The sequence below is a fragment of the Rhamphochromis longiceps genome, linkage group LG23 (assembly GCF_057381845.1).
Source record: "Rhamphochromis longiceps isolate RC_006_pf linkage group LG23, R_longiceps_female_GT1.1, whole genome shotgun sequence".
In the NCBI taxonomy this organism is placed as follows: domain Eukaryota; kingdom Metazoa; phylum Chordata; class Actinopteri; order Cichliformes; family Cichlidae; genus Rhamphochromis; species Rhamphochromis longiceps.
In genome coordinates this window covers 41,291,556-41,315,873 of record NC_140578.1, presented here as the reverse complement: position 1 = coordinate 41,315,873, position 24,318 = coordinate 41,291,556, and the positions used below count along the sequence as shown (strand labels likewise).

The window sequence follows — 24,318 nt, the reverse complement described above, 5'->3', positions numbered from 1 at the left end:
TTGTAAGTGAAGTCATGTCTCTGTTTTTAGGATAAGTCTACTCTAGAGATCAGCAACCAAACCGGTGATCTTGAACACTGCATTCAGGTAAGTGTTATGTTCTCATCAGTATCTAATGAGTATCTAATGAGTGGCCTTAGTTCAGTTTGCCATTTACTGTCCTCACTTAGGTTAAAGCAGAGTGTATTTGATCCCCTCTATGGTGTGGTGTATAGTAAAGGAGAATCACATGTGTACTACCTCCTGTTACCCTTGTACCATTTTGGGCCCCATTGACTTCCATTATAATCACATATTTTCCATATACTGTAATCCTGACATGTGATAAGGCTTTTCTCGTGGATACCTAATGGATCTAAGCCTCTGCCTTCAAAATAAAGGAAAAATAGGTTTTGGATCAAATGAGCACAATATTAGGCACAGCACCACCATAGACACTCAGTGGTTTTGAATGCAGGACATGGTTATCTTACCTTGCAAAATACATGGTAACAAAACGGCTAATCACCATAAAATAGTCTTGATGTAGTGGAACTGATATAAGAGAGTGGTGTGAATGTGATTGAGAATATATATATATATATATATATATATATATATATATATATATATATATATATATATATATATATATATATATATATATATATATATATATATATATATATATATATATACATACATACTGTGTGTGTGTGTGTCGGTGGCAAACAAAACGGCCCGTAGAGCCGCCTCCTTGAAGTGAACAACGGCAGCCTGCCCCGTGTTTTTTTTTCCTTTCTCTAAATCTCTCTAAATGTTTTTTTTTTTTTTGCTTCACTCTGGACATGAGGCTTGTGTTTGCTCTGAGCAGTGAGGGGGAGGGGCAGTCGTTACACTCCCAGTGGCACATCAACAGAGCTGGAGGGAGAGAGAGAGAGATCCTTCTTATTGGATTCAAGTGCACATTTGAGTTCTGTGAGAATAGTTTGCAGCCTTGTCTTACTAGTCATTTCTACACAGACGCCATGAAATGCACAGACGCGGGCACGCACAACACGAAGCACACGGTCAATTTAGGGGAGGCTTAGGTTAAAGCAGAGTGTATTTGTGTTAGAACCGTCCCCAAAAGTTATAAGTGTGAGGCCTAATGATGACCGTAGTTGGTGATGTTTTTGTTGTTGTTAGTATGGGTGGGTTTTAATAATCGATTCATTGATTAAAATCGATTCAGGTTTGGATAATGTGATATCGATTCATTAAAATCCGGAATCGATTTTTTTTTTTTTTTATATAAATGTATTTTGCCCAAAATCCTTCTCCTTCTTATTGGATTCAAGTGCACATTTGAGTTCTGTGAGAACAGTTTGCAGCCTTGTCTTACTAGTCATTTCTACACAGACGCCATGAAATGCACAGACGCGGGCACGCACAACACAAAGCACATGGTCAATTTAGGGGAGGCTTAGGTTAAAGCAGAGTGTATTTGTGTTAGAAACGTCCCCAAAAGTTACAAGTGTGAGACCTAATGATGACTGTTGTTGGTGATGTTTTTGTAGTTGTAAGTGAAGTCATGTCTCTGTTTTCAGGATAAGTCTACTCTAGAGATCAGCAACCAAACCGGTGATCTTGAACACTGCATTCAGGTAAGTGTTATGTTCTCATCAGTATCTAATGAGTATCTAATGAGTGGCCTTAGTTCAGTTTGCCATTTACTGTCCTCACTTAGGTTAAAGCAGAGTGTATTTGATCCCCTCTATGGTGTGGTGTATAGTAAAGGAGATTCACATGTGTACTACCTCCTGTTACCCTTGTACCATTTTGGGCCCCATTGACTTCCATTATAATCACATATTTTCCATATACTGTAATCCTGACATGTGATAAGGCTTTTCTCGTGGATACCTAATGGATCTAAGCCTCTGCCTTCAAAATAAAGGAAAAATAGGTTTTGGATCAAATGAGCACAATATTAGGCACAGCACCACCATAGACACTCAGTGGTTTTGAATGCAGGACATGATTATCTTACCTTGCAAAATACATGGTAACAAAACGGCTAATCACCATAAAATAGTCTTGATGTAGTGGAACTGATATAAGAGAGTGGTGTGAATGTGATTGAGAATATATATATATATATATATATATATATATATATACTGTGTGTGTGTCGGTGGCAAACAAAACGGCCCGTAGAGCCGCCTCCTTGAAGTGAACAACGGCAGCCTGCCCCGTTTTTTTTTCATCTCTCTAAATGTTTTTTTTTTTTTTTTTTTTGCTTCACTCTGGACATGAGGCTTGTGTTTGCTCTGAGCAGTGAGGGGGAGGGGCAGTCGTTACACTCCCAGTGGCACATCAACAGAGCTGGAGGGAGAGAGAGAGAGATCCTTCTTATTGGATTCAAGTGCACATTTGAGTTCTGTGAGAACAGTTTGCAGCCTTGTCTTACTAGTCATTTCTACACAGACGCCATGAAATGCACAGACGCGGGCACGCACAACACGAAGCACATGGTCAATTTAGGGGAGGCTTAGGTTAAAGCAGAGTGTATTTGTGTTAGAAACGTCCCCAAAAGTTATAAGTGTGAGGCCTAATAATAATAACAGTTGATGATATTTGTCAAAGCTGAGCCCAGGGCAAACTAAGCTAAATTATTGGTTTTAGCTAATAGCTACAATAAGCATAACAGTTACTGTTAGGCTGTCATTTGTTCGCATGATGCTTTTTCTTATACACGCAATACATTTATTACCCAACTAATTCAACAAAGTTCTGTCCATACAAGTACTGTGTAATTGAAAACACAAAGATTGTTTATTATTGTTAAATATGTCTGCTATATAATGAATTTCACAAGTACACTGCTGTGCAGTTTAGGTTTGTTTTAATATTAATTTTCATATCCCTCTTTAAAAATACCCTATGCAACCTTGTTTTCTAAATGACATATTATTTTTTTTCAAATGTATATCCTCAAACCAGTGATTCCAGTGTTGAATTTTATGCTATAACTAGTATTACTTTTACAGTTTAATATTTCCTTATTTGGTTTTATAGATATCAAAAATATGTTGTAATAATATGATACTTTTAGAAACTCAGTTTTTGTTTTTTGTCCATCCTTTAAGGCTGCAGTTCCTCCTATAGTTGCCACAACATCATTACTTCAACCAGCATCTGATAATTGCTTCGTTGAATACTCAAAAAAGAGGTCCTCAAGACAAAAACAGGTGGAAAATGTTTAATATACATGTTTTATTTATCTTTAAATAGCTCTAACTTTTAATCTGTCACAAAAAATACTTCTATCATGTCTTAAATCTTAAAGAGATGTTATTTTTTCCCCAAGGTCTCGACATATACAGAAACATCTTCTGATGAATCTGATCACACAGACTATAGTGATGCTAATTATGTTCCAGACACTGAAGGAAGTTCCTCTCAGCTAGATGAAGATGAACCTCTTTATCCAACTGCACAGAAGTCTCTGCCTTCTCTGCAATACCCCGATTTATCTCCACAAAAACTAGATAATTATTCAGAAATTTTAAATAAAGGCAATGGTGCCACAACTTTTAAGAAGAGGATCTCAAAAACTCCAAGAAAGAGAAAGCTCTCGTCCCACAGTGCAACAAATAGTAATGAAAGTACACCGAAGAAAAGCAGAACTCAACAGATTTTGGACTCGATCAAAGTGTTACCACCTTCAAAGTCTGGAAGTCGCCGTGTATATGATAAGAGAAACTATTGTTTGTTTTGTCTCCAGCCTACATCAAAAATTGCACGACACCTGGAGACTGTACATAAAAATAAGGAAGAGGTTGCTCGTGCATTTCAATATCCCAAAAATTCAAGAGAGAGGCGCAATAGGTTGAACATCCTTAGAAGACGCGGAAATTTTGCCCATAATGCCAGTGTTGTGAAGAGGGGGGCTGGTGAGCTACAGGCCTGCTATAGACCAAAGAAATCCACAGAGGGCATTGATTACATTCATTGTTATCACTGCCAGGGACTCTATTCTAAGAAAACACTGTGGAAGCACATGAGAATATGCCCAGCAAAGAAAGAAAGTGAAGAAGACTCCCAGAGTGGGAAGCAGCGGGTTCGATCCAAATGTGCACTGAAAACTGCTGTTGTTCGTGACATTGGAGAGGGCTTGAAAACTGTGATTTCCTGCATGAAATATGACGAGGTAACTCAATTAATCCAAAATGACCAACTTCTTCTTCAGTTTGGACAGCACCTTTATGATCTAAATGGTTCAAGAAAGAACAGACATGACTACATAAGGCAAAGGCTTAGGGAACTTGGGCGACTGCTGCTTATAGCTCAGAAGAATACCCCCATTCAAAAGGCAGAGGAACTGATTTATCCTGCAAACTTCAACCATTTGATATCTGCAGTGAAAGAGGTGGCTGGGTACGATCCTGAAAGAAATACGTTCCAGAAACCTACCTTAGCTCTAAAAATTGGCAACAATCTGGGAATTATCTGTGAGCTTGTAGAGACTGACAATTTGTCCTCAGAAGACGGAGACTCAAGCCTTGTGCAATTTGCCAGAGAATTTAAGGCTATCAAAAATTTTAGATGGAAGGGACTGATCACCAGAGGTGCAACAACAACCATGAAGGAGTCTAAGTGGAATGCACCACAGATTTTACCTTTAACAGCTGATGTCAAATGCTTGGATCGCCATATGGAGACTGTTAAAAGCGGTGCTGAAAGAATGCTGAGGTTGACTCCAACTCCATACAGCTATGCAATGCTTGCCAAAGTGACACTAGCTCAAGTGATCATTTTTAACAGAAGAAGAGAAGGAGAGGTATCAAGAATGGAGGTGTCCACCTTTAAAGACAGAAAAAAGTCAGAAATCAATATGGACATGGCTGCTTGTCTGACCTCACTTGAGAAAAAAATGTGTGATTTCTTCACCAGAGTAGAAATCCGTGGAAAACGAGGGAGAGGAGTTCCTATTCTCCTAAAACCATCAATGGTCTCTGCAATGGAGCTCCTTGTGGAAACTCGTGAATCTTGTGGCGTCCCCAAAGAGAACATTTACATGTTTGCTAGACCAGGAGCTTTATCTGCCTATCGAGGAAGAGACTGTATCCAAATGTTGGCAAAGGAGAGTGGAGCAAAACACCCTGAAATCTTAACATCAACAAGGCTCCGAAAACATATCGCAACAATGTCGCAGGTGCTTAATCTTCAAGAAAATGAAGCAGATCAACTAGCAGACTTTCTGGGTCATGACATACGTGTGCACAGGCAGTATTACCGCTTGCCTCAAGGAACACTTCAGCTTGCTAAGATGAGCAAATTACTTTTGGCACTGGAGAACGGAACTGTTTCACATTATAAAGGCCAAACACTTGATGATATTGAAATTGACCCCGAAGGTAAGAGTGTAAATTTTATTAGGATGCTCTAAAATATAATAATTGATTTTTTTTTAATTATTAAATGCTCTGGAAACCTTTAGAAAAAGTTGATCTGGAAAATTCAGATAACTCAAGCGATGAGAGTGAGCCTCTTCAATCGGCTCTGGAGGCAATAAAAACACCAGAGAATGAGACAACGGATCAGGATGGAGACAGAGGGCCATGGACTTCTTCATCTCCAGGGACGTCTTCATCTCCAAGGACTTCTTTCAGTCCTCCCTTGAAAAAGGGTACTGACCAATTTGTTTTGGCATAAACATAAACTTTATACATTGGCACAGAAAAATAAATATGGTTCAGTGAATTAATGAAGTGAAAAGGTGATAAATAAATGACGGTCACGATCATCAACTCGGCGAACAAATAATTCAGAATTCATCCAATATGCACAATTTTGCTTTTACTTTGAACAGGCTTGTGCCTACCTTTAAATCTTTTTAGACCGGTCTGTTGTCCGCCTCATATCAGATCGTACCTTAAGGTCCAAATTAGACCTCTCAGCCGCAAAAGAATCCAGGTCATGGCACCAATTATTAAATTCATTTCTTTGTATTCTTTTAACAGCGAAGAAAGACACGGCTCAAAGTGGTCTAACTCAAAAAATGATCTTTAATTTTACATTTTCCGGAAAATGGAGACTGAGCACACAGACATCAGCTCAAGTCTGAAGCAGCAGCAGGCAGTCTGGTTATTTATATACTTCCTCTAGACGTCACGCACACTTTTAAGTTTCGATCAAACACTCTACTTAGTTTCACTTTCTGCCTGCAGCTCATATTCTTTGCAAAAGCATGCAGTTTCCTATCAGCCTGCGACCTAGTTTACACTCAACGCTGGCCATCTCTTATACGTAAAAGAATATAATCAGCAAATAAGCACTAATAATATATATATATTAAATACATGACATTATTCATTGAGTAGAGGAGGAAAACATTTGATATTGAAAAAGTTTTAAGCAGTGTATTGATGTCTGTTTTCTTTTCTTCAAAGGCAACCGAAGTAACGCCAAATGTAAGTGGGAAGATCATGAGGTACGTGCAGTTGAAAAACACATGATGCGTTTCATCAACACATGCAAGTTGCCTCAGAAGCTGGACTGCACTCAATGCATCAATGCAGAACCCTATGCACTGAAAGACAGAAACTGGACTGGGGTAAAAAATTATGTTAGAAATCGCATTACTGCCTTAAAAAGAAAAGCTTGTGCAAAGGACTGAGGGCTGTTTGTGATTTCAGTGAGTTAAAATTTCCTGTTTCTCTGGTAAAATGGTTCTGAAGATGTTTTGAAGATGTTGCACTCCAAAAATTTCAGGTTCAGTAAGCAGGTGTAAGTTTGTTTCCTAAAACCTTTTGTCATTCTGAGAGGGAAAAAAACAAATCTTTTCAAGTTGACATTTTTTTCTTAACATGGTTTTCATTGTGTCCACTTCGCACTGTATGAGATGTATTTGGAATCAAAGTTTTTTACATTTGCAGGTAGAAGCACTTAATGAATTGTGCAGATATTTTGTTGTTTCTTTGTTGCTGCAAGTTCCTGTGTATACATGAAGTGCATGTAAAGTGCTAAAAACAACACGGTAGAAATAAAAGAAGCAGAATATTTAAATGTTTCTGTGGCACAATAAGTTGTGATTTCTTTCATAATAAGTAATGACCTGACTTTGAAGTTCTGGCAAATCCATTGGATTTTGTCAAGTTAGCAGACCTAATTGCAATGAATATTGTTAGGTTGGGTAGAAAAAGATGGCTTTTAACATTGTGACACTGAGCAGCAGCAGCATCCTAAAACATTTCTAGATGGTTAAATCATAACATTACCTTGTACTTACTTTGATGAAGTAATATCCCCAAAACTGAAGTTATGTGTGTATTGCTGAAGACCCCAAATGGAAGTAACGACCCCAAAAGTGGCATAACATAATTTGTGTATGTGTGTATTGCTGAAGACCCCAAATGGAAGTAAGGTCCCCAAAACTGACATAAAATAACTTGTGTATGTGTGTATTGCTGAAGACCCCAAATGGAAGTAAGGTCCCCAAAAGTAGCATAAAATAGTTTGTGTATGTGTGTGTCGCTGAAGACCCCAAATGGAAGTATGGTCCCCAAAACTGACATAAAATAACTTGTGTATGTGTGTATTGCTGAAGACCCCAAATGGAAGTAAGGTCCCCAAAAGTAGCATAAAATAGTTTGTGTATGTGTGTGTCGCTGAAGACCCCAAATGGAAGTAAGGTCCCCAAAAGTAGCATAAAATAGTTTGTTTATCTGTGTATCGCTGAAGACCCCAAAGAGGACATTAAACATTCCCAGTCCCCAATGTGAAGGTAAAAATACTGTCTGGACAAATGTTGCTTAAAATGAAAATCTCAAGTGATTTTTTATTTCTGTGGTCTTGGAGGAGTAAAACTGAGTTGCCAGCTTGCTTCTAAACCATACAGAAAGTGGTGTCCCCAAAGGGTGGGAGTTAAGATATGCGACCCCAAACGGGACTTAAGCGAGTATGCGTGTGTGTGTGTGTGTGTGTGTGTGTGTGTGTGTGTGTGTATCTGTCTCCAGGAAGCAAGTAGCCCCCAAGGCTCTGGGTTTATTTGTTTGAGGTCATTTAATTAATTATAGGTTTGTAGCAAATTCAAATTCTCGTGCTAGACGTTCTTTTTGTCTCGTTTTCCTTTTTTCTCAAAAAAAATACGAGACTGGTTTGCGTAAAGGAGAAAAACCGCTTCTTCTGACATTTACTGATCACAGCTTAATGAAATTCGGGGAACAACAACAGAATTGAGGTGGCGGCAGGTGTTCTGCGATGTCTGCGTACTCCACATCTTACTTTCATGATGATGAGTCAAAAGTATTCACACATACTGACGTCTAGGCCGGTCCCACACCTCCGAATCGATGTATTTTGAATGAGCCAGTGTTTTCTGGTCTGAAAGCATTGCATCTGAAGCATTTGCATCAGGCTGAGCACCAGAGACCAAGCGTTTATAATTTAAAAAACAGTGAAACAGGCAGTTTTGCAGGAGAATTTTAGTTCAGACATGATGTAAAACAGGCTTTTGTATTTTCACCTTCTTCTAGATGAAGGTGGGAATCATCAGACAGTCACAATAAAATATTACTGCAATTTTAAATTTTTTTTCAATATCCTACAAAAAAATGTCCTCAAAGGTAAACTTCACCAATATCTGTTTTATCCAATAAGAACGTTATCTCACTTCACTTATTTTTTGGCTGAAAAATGAGACTGTTAGTAAAACCTGCTGTAAATGTTGCCATAACACAGTCAGTCTGTGATTGAATGTGTCAAGTTGGCAATTACATGCAATCTGTTTCTGATAATTCAGCAATTAACTCAAAACTCATATCTGTTGTTGTCTCCACACACAGAAATTCACATTTAACTATTACATTTGCACTCAGCAACCTTCCTATTTCACATGACCATAGCCAGAATACAAACAGTTGAGTCGAGTGCCCTCGAGTTGTGTTCATAGACAAGGATTCATTCAGACTGATGGCAACATGTTGGCAATCTGTCTGCATTTATAAAATAGACATTTGAAAAACTCTTTGCGAGCGATTGCAGTCAGCCCAAGTCAGACTGCAACTGGTTGCAGAAAGGTTGCCTCATTTTAGGCGACCTGTGCAATCGCCTCAAGCTCCAGGCAACCATGTAGTCCAAATGAGTTGCAATTGGTTGTATGTATATAATTACAATGACCACTGGTTTATTTATTTGTTTACTTTTTGTAGAGATTGCTGTCCTGTTTATACTTCTGTGCTGAATTAGCAGACTGCTTTGTCAAGCTAAGTGTTTCCAGCGTTTGATGGTTTACGTTACCTGAGGATGGTGGAGCCCTCTTGTTTGTATTTTAATTTATTAAATAAAAATACAGATAATTGGTGTCCCAAGTATTCATACAACATTGCCATTCTAAAAAAATATCGCAGTGGTGGTGTATCGATCCCTCCCCAGTATTAAGGGGCTTTTATAAATGAATGTAAACACAGTGGACTGAAATGTGAGAAATCAATCAAAGCATTTAAAATCAATCAATGAATCAGCCCAGTCACGCTTCCTTTCTATAAATCCTTTATTCAATATCTTTGTTTTCATTGTGTATACAATGGATTGGACACAAACTGTACAGTGCAGACAAACTCTGTTTGCATAAGATATATTTATACATATATATATTAGGGGTGCAACGATATTCGTATCGATATTGAACCGTTCGATACAGTGCTTTCGGTTCGGTACACATATGTATCGAACAATACAACATTTGTAATTTATTTTATCAACTTTCCTTCTGACGATGCTGTCTGTGTTGAGCGCTCAGTGAATCTGTGTTCGACTACTCCGCCTAGGCTGCACTGTCCAGCGCAGATCCACTGAGCGCTCAACACAGACAGCATAGTCAGAAGGAAGAGCGCAGGGCACCTCCCCCACCCTCATTCAGATCTGGCGTTTGGAATTATTTTGGTTTTTATGTGATGTATGACCCTGAAGGTAAGCGAGTCATGGACTAAAGTAAAACAGTATGTTGGATGTGCCATGCAATGCTCAATTACATTGGTGTGAACTAGTGTGCTAGCGCAGTTAGCTCGTTAACGTGTTGGCCGTCTAGCCCCATGCACAGAGCAATCAGCGGTAGCTCGTTAACGGAGATTTGCCGTGTTGTGGCGTTAAGGTCATTTCAACGAGATTAACCCGAAAGCACTAGTGGGAACACAACGAATATGACTGCACATTTACGCCGACATCATCCTAGTGCAAAGACAAGTGGAAGCAGACAAAAAAAAGCAAGCATGCTACTAACTTTAGCCGAGTCATTTAGACAGCTGTTAGCACATGATTCTCCTTATGCTGCTGAGAATATAGCCCAGAAGAAGCGGATAGTATAGCTTTTATTTTGGAAAGAGCCATTTCTCTGTAATAAACTCTCTTTTCCAAAGATGAGTGATTCCTCAATCAGATACAGGGCTTGCAATATCGCTAGCCCGACGTCCCGGAGCTAGCGATTTTTTCAGTCGGGCTACCAAAATCTATCTCTGCCCTGCCCGTCGGGCTATTGTAGGAAAAATATATGTCAATGCTTTTGCATTCTTTCAGAAATGTAGCTGAGTAATTATGTCATTGGCATCGGTGAGCCACTGTCAATATGTGACATATTGAAGTCGCGTTTGAATTTGCGCTCGTTTTTTTGCTTTCACTTTGCAATCGTGCGAACTGTGTATAGAGAGCGACAGTACTGATCTGTGAGTGATGATAATTTGTGCACCAATTCCTCTGACATCGTCTTATTAATCGTTAGCTTACTATGCAAACATGACAAGTGAAATCTCCCGCAGCAAGCTTAAACATGTGAGAGGTTGATCGCGCAGAGAATCGCTGAGCTTATGTGAGTGAGCGTGTAAAAGCATTTCAGTTTTGCTGAGCCAAATAAGACAGGTCAGGGTGAAGAAGTGACAGCCAAAGAAAAGCTTACCACAAAACGGAGAAGTTATGACAAATCAGACTATAAGGCAAAAAGAAAGTGCAGCTTTATGGTTTCATGGACAAAATAATTTCTGTGGCTGCGATATGACGAGCTAAATAACCAGGGCTGCACATAAGTGGTCCGCAGGTGCGCATTCGCTGTCAAAATAAAAAACACGCACAAGGGTTAGGGTTAAATTTAAAAACTGTACTTTTGAGTTAAAATATATATTTATAATTTTAATAAATGACAAATTAAAAATGCATGAACATTTTTTTGTATCGAAAAAATATCGAACCGTGACACCAAAGTATCGAACCGAACCGAACCGTGAATTTTGTGTATCGTTGCACCCCTAATATATACACATATATACATATATATACACATATATACATATATATATACACATATACATACACATATACATATATATATATATACATATATATATATATACACATATACATATATACACATATACATATATATATACACATATACATACATATATACATATATGTATATGTGTATATATATATGTATATATATACATATATACATATATGTATATGTGTATATATATATGTATATATATATATATATGTATATGTGTGTATATATATATGTATATGTGTATATATATATATATATATGTGTATATATATATGTGTGTATATATATATATATATATATATATATATATATATATATATATGTAAAGGTAACTGTACATTTACTGACAGACAGAGGAATCTCCTTTAAAGTTAGCACGAGCTGCACTTTGCTTTTGGCTCATAGCCTGCATGGCTTGCACTGGGGAGATACAACCGGCTGTGGTTTTGTTATTCTTCATCTTAACTTTGCTTTTATGTGAGTTACATCTGTTCAACTTAGTAAGTGTATATACACACTCTTGCTGTTTCAAGGCTATCAGTGGGAAAAGCCTGGGTAGTTTAGTCACTAATTGGCTCATAAAATATGTTTTATTTGATTTTAAAAAGTAAAAAGAAAATAACTAACTGCATGAAAAGAATGTAACTGCATGAAAAGCTGTTGTCTTTGTGACTTCAGAAAAAAGCAGCACCAGCTGGGTGCCAGGTAACATAGAGATGATATATTCTGACTAAGAAAGGTGTTTTTTTAGAGCCTGGCCTCTGAGTATACTCACACACCACAATCCAGCCACTGAGTGAGGAAGAAAATCTTCTGAGTCAATTCTGGCTTTGCTATTTTCGAGTCACAGAAGATTACTGTGTTTTAGGAATAGGGGGAACAGTTTAACTAAAACAACCTAATCTCTAATCTGCCATCACTATTAAAAGCAAAGGCACTCATTCAACAATCTTATTTTCATGTCACAACTGTAACGTTTCTTACTCTCAGGCATTGAATTAAATATTGATGGCCTGCTTAAAGTATTAAGACTAAGACTTGCATTAGTGTAACAATATTAGTGAAATTGCAATGATGGATAGTGTTTAAAAAAAAAACAATATTTCTTTGTGAGTCGTCTCTGATGCCACTGGAAACTGATCCTATAATACTTAATAAATGACCAGTGCTAACCGACGGCAGGGATGAGCCAGAGGCAATGCTTCACCGGTGCTATGCTGTAAATGTTTGTTTTGTTTCGAGAGCACATTTCCTACATAACCACATGCATTAGCCCCCATCGTCTTTCCTCTTTTGAAAACCATGCAACAGGTGGAGAAACTGTCCAAACAGAGAGAGTGAGAAAGACTGGGGAGGGTGGAGGAGGACCAGGAATTGGGGGGGGGTGGTTGTGGAGGGATAAGTTCTCTGGCTGCATGATTACAAGACGAGCAGAGAGTGAAAGCTAGCATAGTTACAGTGAACAGAAGATTGGGGATCAAAGGATAATTGAAAAGTAAAATAGGATGAGGAGTGACTATCTGCTGCGTGTGTGGGATGAGAGTGTTCAGAGAAAGAAACAGCTGGGAGGAGAGCGCGTTTACTGTCTCGTTGCAGATTCAGATGTAATAAGGCAGTCTTTTGTAAGAGGAATAAAGTAGAACAGAAAAAAAGAAACCTGAGGGAGACAGGCTACATCAGGAGTACAGTGCTAGCCATTACATGTTCCTGTGTCTCTAAAGTGCACCTGCACCGCAGTGGTCGAGTCACAAAAGCATTTTTTTCTTTTTTGCCCTGCTATGTCTCGTCTTGTTTTGTTTTTTTCCAGAAGCTACAGTTCACAGAGGACAAAGTAAGATGGCTACATGTGTACCTGCCACAAGAACACGAGCGGTACTGGTACGTGGAAATTAAAAATGACCCGGGCTGTCGCGATTGCTCGCTTCTAATTAAATCAGATACTCTCTTCCTGTGCTGAGACGCCTGCTAGACGTTTCGTGACTGTAGCCCTGCTACACGGCTACCCACCCGGTGGAGAGGAATCTCTCACTGAGAAGCTGACAGTAATTGTGCCTTCGTTGTTTGAACCAGGAGCTGTGATTACCAGCCTGGAAACACTATTGAAGCTCTATATTTGGTCAGTAGCCAGGAAACCGGGCCATTTTTCGGTGGCCTCAGCCATCATTAATTCTTGAGCATGTCCCGTAGATCTTTAATAGCTGCTTTCACAGGATGGGACCCCTGCTGGTAACCTAACAAGCTCTCTGAATAGAGGAAGGTTCGGTTCCCTCTCTAAGTCGATCTTTTTCCCCTCTGCCAGCAGCGAAGCGCAAATTAGTCGCTTGACAATAATTCAATGAAAAGCAGCTGCTGTCCTGGAGCCTTGTTACCAGTTGTATCTCCTAATGGTTGTTAAGTACAAAAACATCGTCCTCTATAGCGCCATTAAAAAGGTTCTGCTTTGACACAGGCAACACCGGACACATTAAGAAATAAAAAAGGGAGTTCACAGACCTGGTTTATTTTTATTTTTATTCTTTTTTTAAACCTTTTTTTTTTATTACTAACCCCTAGTGTGACACGACGAGTAGTCAATAAACGATACATCCACGTTTCTTCGATGTGAGACGAGCACAACACCAGTCAAAGACGTCTTCCTTATCAACAATATCCAAAGTAACGTCAGGCAGAGCAGAGCTGGAGTCAAACCACTCTGAGAATTTGGGGAAATCTTCAGTAAACCTTGGCGAATTCCAGGAAGGCTGAGGGTTTAACACAAATCTACAGCTGCCCTGCAAGCTCACAGCTCTCTTAGCTGGAGATGAATGAGAGGCACTCATTTAGCTAGCTAGATTATATATATATATATATATATATATATATATATATATATATATATATATATATATCTATCGATATAGATATAGATATATCTATCGATATAGATATAGATATATCTATATATATCGATATAGATATATCGATATATATAGATATAGATATATCGATATATATAGATATAGATATAGATATATCTATATATATATATATAGATATAGATATATCGATATATATATAGATAGATATATATATATTTGTTTTGTTTTTTTTACCTCATAACCTGCACATGTACTTGCAGATTTTCAGTATCAAGATTACAGTTTGAAACACGACATGACAAAGAAACATCTCTCTCTTTTTTCATTTGGCTCAATAAGACTTCTTTTTTTTAACTAATGTTTTTCTTTCAAAACAGCATTTAAGGGCTGAGAAATTACACCTGCATCACCACATAGACTGGATTTATGTTTATGTAACGCTGGTCAGCCACACATACTGGAACATGAAGGCAACAGCTAATGAGATCAGGGAAGGAGAGAAAAAACGTGGCGTATGTGAGGAAAGAAAAATCTGAAAATTAGAAACACTGTGAGCTGTCTAGTGTTTTTCACAGTCTCTTCAGTCACAGAGGGGATCTTCTGCACAACGCAGCGAGACTACTTTTACACCAGCTCTGTGTTTCGTCCGCTATGGCGACACATACCTGTTGCTGAGGCCGTAGATTCGGGGCCAGCACTCGTTTGATGTAGGTATTGGGCTTGGTTCGTGTCGGCAGGCTGCTGAACAGTGGTTCAGTCGTGTGATTAACGTGCAAAGCGCTTGTTCCCCCCAAAAAACTGGGACTCAACGCAACAGGGAGAGAGATGCACAGTGTCTGTTTTCATTGATTAAAAGCAGACGCACTGCAATCCTGAGCCTCGCAGAAGATATTCATTTGCATGCCTCATTGTCACTGAACGCTAATTTGAAGTGTTGGATCTCAGCGATGTGACCAACTACTTAGTGTAACTTCTCGAGGAGTTAATTGGCATCTAGTGTTGCCGTCACAAGAAAGACGAGTAAACAGAAAGGCTGGCAGCCTGAACAGGATTCAGGCCCAGAACAGACTGGCGCCATGTTGACAGTCACAGTGAGAGGGCGAAGCGGGGGGAATCTATTTGGTTTGATCTCTTTGATTTTCTACCTTGTACTGTCGTTCTTGAGTGTTTCGATTTTTACAACCGCTTTATTCAACGCTGGGATTGATGCATGCTGTTTGGTGGGGTTTTTTATTGTGTTCTAAAGAAACGACCTTTTTTCCCACACTTTAAGTAAACTACACAGATTTCTGAAGGCCATTGCGCAGGCTGATTTAAAGCCACTGTGTGTAAATGTAACAGCCAAAAACAAACATTTCTCCTGCCCGATTATGCAGCGCTGATAGGCAGTTTGCTCGGATCTTCACACATCCAGCGTTGACACACAGATCTGCAACCAGAGGTGGAAGGTAAACACATGCTGCATATTTTAATAGACTTAAAGGGAACCGATCATGCTTTTCCTTATAATCTGTTATATTCAAATGCTGTTACAGTGGAGTATGTTCACATCGAACACGGTCGGAGCTTCAAATAAAAAAGTTAGTGTACGCAGGAGTCAAAAACTCAGGCGCACAGCTCTGGAACCAGTAAACGAGGGGCAGCCAATCAGAAGGAAGTTGGCTTAAAGGAGGAGCTAAAACAACTGCCTTCAGACACTGGATTAACTAAAGGGCAGCAAATAAGCATTATTTTGAACAGTATTTCATGCAAAGCTAAAAAAAATAAAGCTGGAAATAACCTTAACAAGCCCACTTTAAACATTTCAGAGAAAAATCTTCTTCTCCTTATTCCACCACATTTATTTGGAATCTGTTAGCGCTCGGATAACGAGTTTACATTACAAAGATTACACTATAAGCCTTATAAAACATATCGTAGGCTAAATTACTTGAGAGGTCTTTTTCTTACTTTTAATTATAAGTGCCTCGTTTTAGCTTCGTTCGTGTAATTACTGTCGGCCCGACATTTCACAAACAACATCATCTTTCCCAGCCCATTCATCACACAGCCCAGAGTTATTTTGTGGCTCTTGATGTTTAAAAACCAATAAACTTCTGGACTCAGCTACAATGGCACTTAAACATTGAGGCAGAGGTAACTAGTGACTAATATGAATTTCAGGGCCATTTTTTTTTTTGATAACAAGAATTTTTATTTTATGATGACTGAACCTTTTGCAACCTTGAAGTCCTTGTACTTGGACCAGACACAATCTGTTATGAAACTAAAGCTGGCTCACTGAAGAGGACCCGCTAATGCTATTATGACTAAAACTCAAGTGGCTGATTTGTTGTGCCTAATTTCTGTTTGTGTGAGTTGAGAGGTTTTAAAATGTGTTTAATAACTCTAAATAATTGTTTACTGACTCACTGTTATAATCCTACAGTTTAGGTTATTTTTTTAAAATCACAATGAAAACTGATAATAAAGACACGAAGACCTGCGAAAACCCTGAACGAGTTCATTATAACGCAGAGCCTCATATTCACCCTTTGATGGCAGAAGTCTGTCACTTGGACTTAAGCGGACCCTTGCAGTATACTTAGCTGATAGTACACTTGTATCATTGTTTATAATTTGTGTTTAGCAATTTTTTTCATTGAACCAACTTCACAGTGCGTTTTTGTTAAATTCTCGGAAGAATCTAAATGTTCGACTAATGCAAAAGACCCTTGGCAATACCAAAGCCAGTATAAAAGACGGACTTAGCTACTGTTACGTCCCTCAGTAAAGTCTTGCTTTAAAGCCTCAAGCTGAATGTTTTTACCGTCACTGCGTCTTGGTGACAACAAGGCGCAGATCTGGCTGTTGTTTACTGGATCAGTTGCTCACTGGCTAGTGACTTGGCAATCACCAGCTGTTAGCCAATGAGCTGACCAGGGTAATCATCCTAACTCTAGAAATGACCATAATTGACAAAATGGAAAATGGTGTTTTATTTAGCCTGACCTGAAAGCACATAAAGTCATCAGGTAAGTGTTTACAGGGGTCACAGACCAAGAAAGCCAGGGCCTGTTTTCCCGTAGATTTCTATACAGCCAGAAGTCGTTTTGCAACCAGACGAGTTGCCCCCTGCTGGCCATTAAAAAGAGTACAGGTTTCTAAGGCACTTCTGCGTTTGCTTCGTTTTTCAGACCCAGAAGCTACATCCATATTTTTTACTGGCTTTTGGCAACACTTCCTGATCTAGACCTGGCCTTGGTTCCGACACACTGGAGTAGTCCGGTGTGTCGGAAGCGAGAGATGTTCAAGTTCTACACACAGTGGCTTTAACATCAGTTACCCTGTTCAGTATTCCTAATTCCTGCTTTTGTTTTCAAGTACATGGGAAGGCAATTGAAAAAAATAAATAAATAAAAGTTCTACCAGGCTTATAGCGCCATCCGACCAGTCTAGAATATCTGCTACTCTATGTAAACACTGACTGCTACCATGCTGCTTAGACACCAGCATGCCTCCAATACTGTCTGTGCTGCTACAAACAAGGAATTTGTGTAAATCGTTCTCCTTTCAATACTCAGCTACATGCTGATTTGAGCAACTCGATGCCTAAACTCTTCATTTATCAGCCGACCTCCTCCTCTCCTGAGCTGCACTTATGTCAGCGATGTGGAAATCATAGCATTTGTAAAGGAACCAAAACAACAGAAAGGGGTGGGGGTGTAAGACACAGAGGTAGAAACTCAAATCCGATTTACGTCTGTACAGCAGTGTAGCTCAAAAATCACTAGTGCTTTGTTTGTTTAGAATAATAACTGAGAAACATAGTAAAAGAATACTGAGAAGTCAAACATGCTTTAAGCTATGTGGTCATAAATGACAAGTCTCTCTTTATTATGTGATCAAAAGTAGGGATAGGTGAACCGGTGCGTTTACCTTGTATTTAGTGCATTCGGCAATTTCCAAGCACATGTCCCTGTGTGCTTAGTACAGAATGTCCTGTGCCAAATCTTAATTGATCGATGACTAAGCGTCCTCTGAATCATCAGTGTTTGGTTTAAGGTGTTCTCTTCGCCCAATGTTTGCTGATGCTTTTAATCTGTTCCTTATTTACTCAAAGATCGAACCCGAACGCGTGGTCGATTTCTGTGGGGAGGCTGCGCTGCGTGCATGTGTGTCTGTGGCCACCAGCAAGCGAGTGAACCAGGCAAAGGAAAAAACAGAAAAGGAAAAAGAGGGTGCGGGGACGACGACAGCCTCATTCTTACAGATTGTCACAGAAAAATACCGGTGAGGACGTCATTTTTTTCAGATTTCTGTTTGTTTTGTTTAGATTTTAAGTCCTGCTTTCTGCCATACGATGAGGACATGCTACTGTCCTCGTTCAGAAACATCAGTCAGACATCAGCCTGACTTTACTGTCTTCCTTCTCCCCTTTTCCCCCCGCCGTCAACTGCAGCGTGGTCTCTACGGGCCCCCCTGGTGAGGCTGGACGTGTGGTCCCACTGTTGTTCGTTTTGTTACCTTTTTTGTTGCAGTTTTTGTTTTTTTGGAGAGCGCAGCAGTGGGGGTGGGGGCGAGTTTGTGGCTTCTCCTGGCCTCCCGTCAGCCAGGCGAGGTGAAAACAGGGAGCGGGGTTATGTCGCCTCCTTGTCAGGTTTGTTGACTGGTTTGCCGCCATTCATGACTACCGGTTCAGTGGTTGTGCTTTTGGATGGCGGGCACCCGACCAGTTTAGGAACTGCCTCTCCTACATCGTGTAACGAAGGCTCTCGGTACATCGCAACTGCAGGGGAGGAGCAAAGGAAAAGCAGAAGGACAGCGTGAAGAGAGACAGAGGATATATGTCTATGTATACATATATAAAGTGAAAATAAAAAGCCCAGTTTGTTACCTTCTATGGGTTTAGGCAGGAAATGTGCTGCTGGTTTGGTCTTTTTGACCCTGTTGCCCTTCATGACCTGTCCCTCTTTATTGAGGCCAAGAAACCAGGCCCGACCCGACTCTTTCTGCCTGTAGAGCATCGAGCTGTAGATAACATAGTAGTTCTCGAACACCGACTCCTTAAACTTGCACTCCGCCGTGAACAGTTCCTGAGAGAGACAGAGACATAAGAAAATATCGATCACATTACTTTACCACAGTTTGTGAGCCACGTTTTCTTTCGCAGTGCTGAACTCATGAAATATTTATGTTTTCTACACTATTAAACCAAATTCTGAACTGAAATGGTATCAGAATAAAATAAACGAACTGATGAAATAGCTGCACACATAGTGTATGTATGCATCACTGTTACAGAAAACTTAATTTACAGTGGTGTTATATTTGCTTTCGGTTTAAAAGGGAAAAAGAAAAAGTTTTTAATGAGAGTCTACCGAGATGTCTCTGTGTATATAGTTGTGAATGTGGGCAAATGTGAAAACTTTAGAGCAGTAAATTCCAATAAAATTGCAATAAATGTTATACTGCCTGCATTTCTATGGTTTAACTGTCTTGTTCTCTCATTTCAAGCTTAATACGGTTTTCTATTATGTGTGCTTTATGTATAGATACTACTTTGCACTGTATATTTGCTGCTATTGTCTGCGTGAGACTTTAATAAAGTTTATTATCTGTAAAGTCTCACTTCCTCACAAATTGTCCCTTTTCGACTTATTGCTTATGCTTGATCTGGCGTTATTTTCTTGCAACAGATTCTGTAGGAAAAAAAAGGAACAACCAAAGAAAGAAAAACCCGATATTGACCAGCCGCAGACAAAGAGTAGAAGCACAGCACCGCCTGAATGATGTACTGCTCTAACCCGTGTCATTCTCGTTCTCCCCTGACGCTCTGGCTATGTGCACCGACAGCAAACTAAACAGATAAAAAGAAAAAGCAGATAGATTCCGGTGACACAAAGCCCCAAAGATCTCACCTCCCCACCCACATCAGCTCTGCTGTTATGTGTCAAAACTCTTTTCCATGGATGCGGGCGCCTCCAGCGGAGCATATTTCAGCCTAGAGACAAGGTGTTATTCTTACGGGGAGAAAAATCGTCTCTCCCCGGTGTGCGCTTGCACTGCCGAGTACGAATAAAAGCCAGGCTGGGATGAAACGTTACTCTTTTCTGGGGGTTTTCAGACTCAATTCAATTCAGTTTTATTTTTATAGCACCAAATCACAACAACAATCGCCTCAAGACGCTTTATATTGCAAGGTACAATAATACAGAGAAAAACCCAACCATCAGATGACCCCTATGAGCAAACACTTGGCAACAGTGGGAAGGAAAAACTCCCTTTTTCACAGCTACAAACCTCCGGCACAACCAGGCTCAGGGAGGGGCGGGGCCATCTGCTGTTACCTATTGGGGGTGAATGGACGGAGGTATGACAAAAACACTAAAAAGACTCATAGAATAATTGCAGATGACATATCAGGAGGCTCTGCTTGTTGAACCAAAGTGCTATATATTTGTTATCAACTCTGAAATTCAGTCCTTCAAATAATAGTTTGGCTTACTTGGTTTATTTTCTTTTACTCCCATTTAAACCAGGCAGGAAAAAAGCCACACATAAAAGATTTGCCTTTTTAAAGTCTTCATCCCACTGTATTTGAACATTTAGCCATCACAAAATTAATGCACCACAACAAATAAAACTGGTAACAATGTCTTCATATACAACTTCAGATACAACAATTTTAGTGATGTATAATTTCTACTTGGATCTTTTACTTGATATTCTAACATGTTTATCATAATAACATAACATTTATGACCCTCACATTTTTATGAACCTCATTAATTAAAACTCATACATGCAAATTAATATTTATTTATTTATTTAGCTTTTTGAATTTGTCAGAAGGCTCAATAAAAACTCCATTTTCAGAAAATATGAATTTTCAGGCGATTATCTCTTGGCTCAGGCTTTAAAAGGATCATATATCCTGTGAAATGCATATTCTTGATTCTTTTTTCTTTACCCATAATCTCATAGCTCTCTGTTTTAACCTGGACTTTATTTATTATATTTATTTATTTTAGTTGTACACCGTGGGTCAGGGAGAAACCACTGTGTATGTCCTGTACATACTACAGAACTGATTTTGATATCATAGCTGATATAAAAGCAATATGTTTCTTGCATTTATTTCTTCATTCCCTTATTTTTGCTTTATTAGAGGATTAGCAACACAAGTACTTTTCTTCTTTGTTGTATTATGTAGTTTGTAAAATATGTATATGACAGTGGAACGACTCGCCTTTGGCAAATCAAATCTATGTTTGGGGTAGAAATAAAAGTAATATCAAACCAAACCAGCATGAAATCATTTATGGAGAGCGCGCTTTCCCCTTAGGGCTGCATTTAATGATTAATCTCATTATCAGTCCATTTTTGATTAAAACTGTAGGGTTAACAGGAATGGGAGAACATTTTGCATTTTCTCGTGATAAATTAATAGAATAATACAACGGCTGTTCTTTAATCTGCTGTTTTTTTAAAGCCGATCAGTTAATTGAATAATGGTTGGGAGTTTCTATAGTTCTGAGGTTCAAATGCGGAAGAAGCAAAGAAGAAGCTCCCAAAACGGTATTCACTTTATCTGTTATGTCCTTTTACTCTGTGAATAAGATTAAACTTCGATAGTCCTTGTGGGGAAATTAGAGTGATTTTCAGTCATTATATCAAAGCATGAGAGATGATTAGAAAACCAAGATTGCATATTAATATACATACCGAGACAGGGAGATGACTTGTGTCTGTGTGGCTGGAAATGGAGTGACTGAGGGTCTAAAAACCAAAACAGTGAGCTAAAGGAGGCTGAAAAGCTTTGGTGAAATTCTTCTGATTATGTGAGGAGCTTTTTTCATGGTCAGCAGCCCACTGTCTATATATATAGAATATATATTGATATATATTGACGACGATAGCTCTAACTACCTCTGTTTTACTGTAAAATTTTAATCCAAGCATTCATTTTGATTCCTCCTTGTTCAACAAGAGCACTCCTGTCTTAATCAAGCACAGATATCAATCACGCAATAATTTACAAAACGGTGCTGGAGTAATAATTTAATAAAAATAATACTAAAGCGTTAATAAACTGCACCTCGTTTGGCTGCAAAGGCTCCTGCAAACCCAAACAATCACCCCGGAGGTCCCCAGACCCCAGATTAGGAAGTGTTTGTCTAGACTGTCTCTTATTGGTTGTTGTGGGCCTTTTGCCAGAGCCACAGACACATTGTCATTCAGCTCAGGTCTGTCGGTCCGAGTCTCATAGCAACATGAGGAAGAGTGGCGACACGGTAGCCGTGGCAACCAACCAGCGCTGAGAGGGAGGGGTCAGCGGGTGGGTGGGTGTATGTCTGTGTGTGTCTGAGGGGAGGGCTGCACTAGCGAGAGAGAAACACTTGCATTGGTAATTTAACACAGTAACAATATGATGCATTTGGTGCTCTGCAACATCCACTCACGCTAACATAGGAAGACATTTAACGTGATATGGTTTTAAAGGTACGGCGGGGAGATGCCGCCAATGCAAAACACACACTTGTGGCTCTAGGGGATGAATGGAGGGAGATGCAGGAGGGCTTGCTGGGATGTGAAATGTGACTACATGATTGGCTGGTGACGAAACAAGGCAGATTATAATGAATGAATGCTCTATTTATTGGCAATCTCAGTGACACCCCTTCAGCACATCAGATGCCTTCCTTTTAAATAAAGAGCATCTCCACAGAGCTGACTATTTGTGATTCTTGCAAAACACCAGCTTAATAATATATATATGTAGTCTTGACCTGCACCCTGTATTCATTATTCATTTGTTAAGTAGGGTGATCTTTGCCGGGGCGTGCAAGGAGCGGTGCCAGACACTTATTAATGTCGGTCAGTAAGGTCATACATCATTTAATGCTGCTTTTAAAATAAAAGATCCTTGACGTCTGATGGTCTGCAGCAGCAATATTTGGTCCAGTATGATTTCAGAAGACAAAAAAAGAAAAGAAGTGAAGTAGAAGGAAGACTTCATATGAAAATCTCACAGCCTTACAGGTGAGTCATGTTAACAGTGCGGCCCGCCTCGAACGTGCTTCTGTCGTCATTTCTAAACAGCTATGTTCACGGGCTGCCCGCAGAAAGAAAGACAGGGAGAAAGAATGAATGGAAGGGTGGGGTGGGGTGGGGTGGAGGGGAGGTTGGAAATTGGGACATGAAGAAGAGGGGAGAGAGAATAAATCACCAAGTGAGGAGGACGACGCCTCCTGATTGGAAAAACAGCAGGGGATTCTCTCTCTTTTACTCTCGCTCCCTTTTCTTATCTTTGTATTTCTCCCATCGCTCTCCTTTTTTTTTTTAACGCTGTCATTTCTCTGCGCTCTGCAGAGATTTAGAGAAAGTGCACACACACACACACACTGCACACATGCATGCACACTGTTATCTTTTTTGAATAGCGCGCACACACACGCATGCTAGACAGAACAGACGCCGCTTTTCAGGCCAGCCATAATCAGAGAGAGAAGAGCCCATTAACATGTTAAACATGCTGCTCAAAAACAGACTAAATTGATACAGGCAGCACTTTGTCCCTCATCCATTAAAGGCCTAAAAAATAAGGAATTCAAAATCAGACCGAGAGAGAGAGAGAGAGAGAGAAGCAGTCTAAAGTCTTGGCTCAGCGTAAGGCTGCACTAATAACAGAGCTTGGCACCTAGCTGATAATGCTGCCACAGCTTGACTGCTGGCCACTGGGAACTTCTCAGTAGAAACACGGGCAACAATACACCACTGTAAGTAATTACTGCATTTTACCAAAGCCTATAATCTATTGATTTGGTAGAATGAGGAACATGTACTGCTGAAGGGAGCCGAATCAAACACAGGTTAAAAGAAGACAAAGAGTGCAGACCTGTGGCTGTGGCACCTGCTACATGACTCACAGGCTTCATGATTTGCTTGTCCTGGACTGTGGGCTAAAAGACTAAAGACTGAGTGAGCAAGTTAAGAGGGATGGATCAGTATGGAGACGAGCCAAACCATTCTGTCATCGATCGAAATTAATTTAACTAGAGAATGTAAACAGAAATTACAGCCAAATATAAAAATATAGGGTTTTTAAGACTGATTCCGTTTGTGGTCCGTGGTAGGTACCTATTTAAAATAGGACAGAGCCGTAGGCGCACAGTC

General features: G+C 39.5%; 1 protein-coding gene across 2 annotated transcripts in view; it reads right to left on the bottom strand.

Annotated features, from left to right (window-relative positions):
- Positions 1-14,389: 14,389 nt before the first annotated feature.
- The window catches only part of LOC146642592 (fibroblast growth factor 14-like), a 78,887-nt gene continuing 68,958 nt past the window's right edge, over positions 14,390-24,318 (bottom strand). For both annotated transcript variants that reach the window (XM_085399152.1, XM_085399153.1), the window contains exons 4-5: positions 19,037-19,235; positions 14,390-18,928 (exon numbers count right to left, since the gene is read on the bottom strand). In XM_085399152.1, coding sequence (XP_085255278.1) covers positions 18,780-18,928; positions 19,037-19,235 — 348 coding nt within the window. In that variant the 3' untranslated portion in view covers positions 14,390-18,779. The remainder of the gene's footprint in view (positions 18,929-19,036; positions 19,236-24,318) is intronic.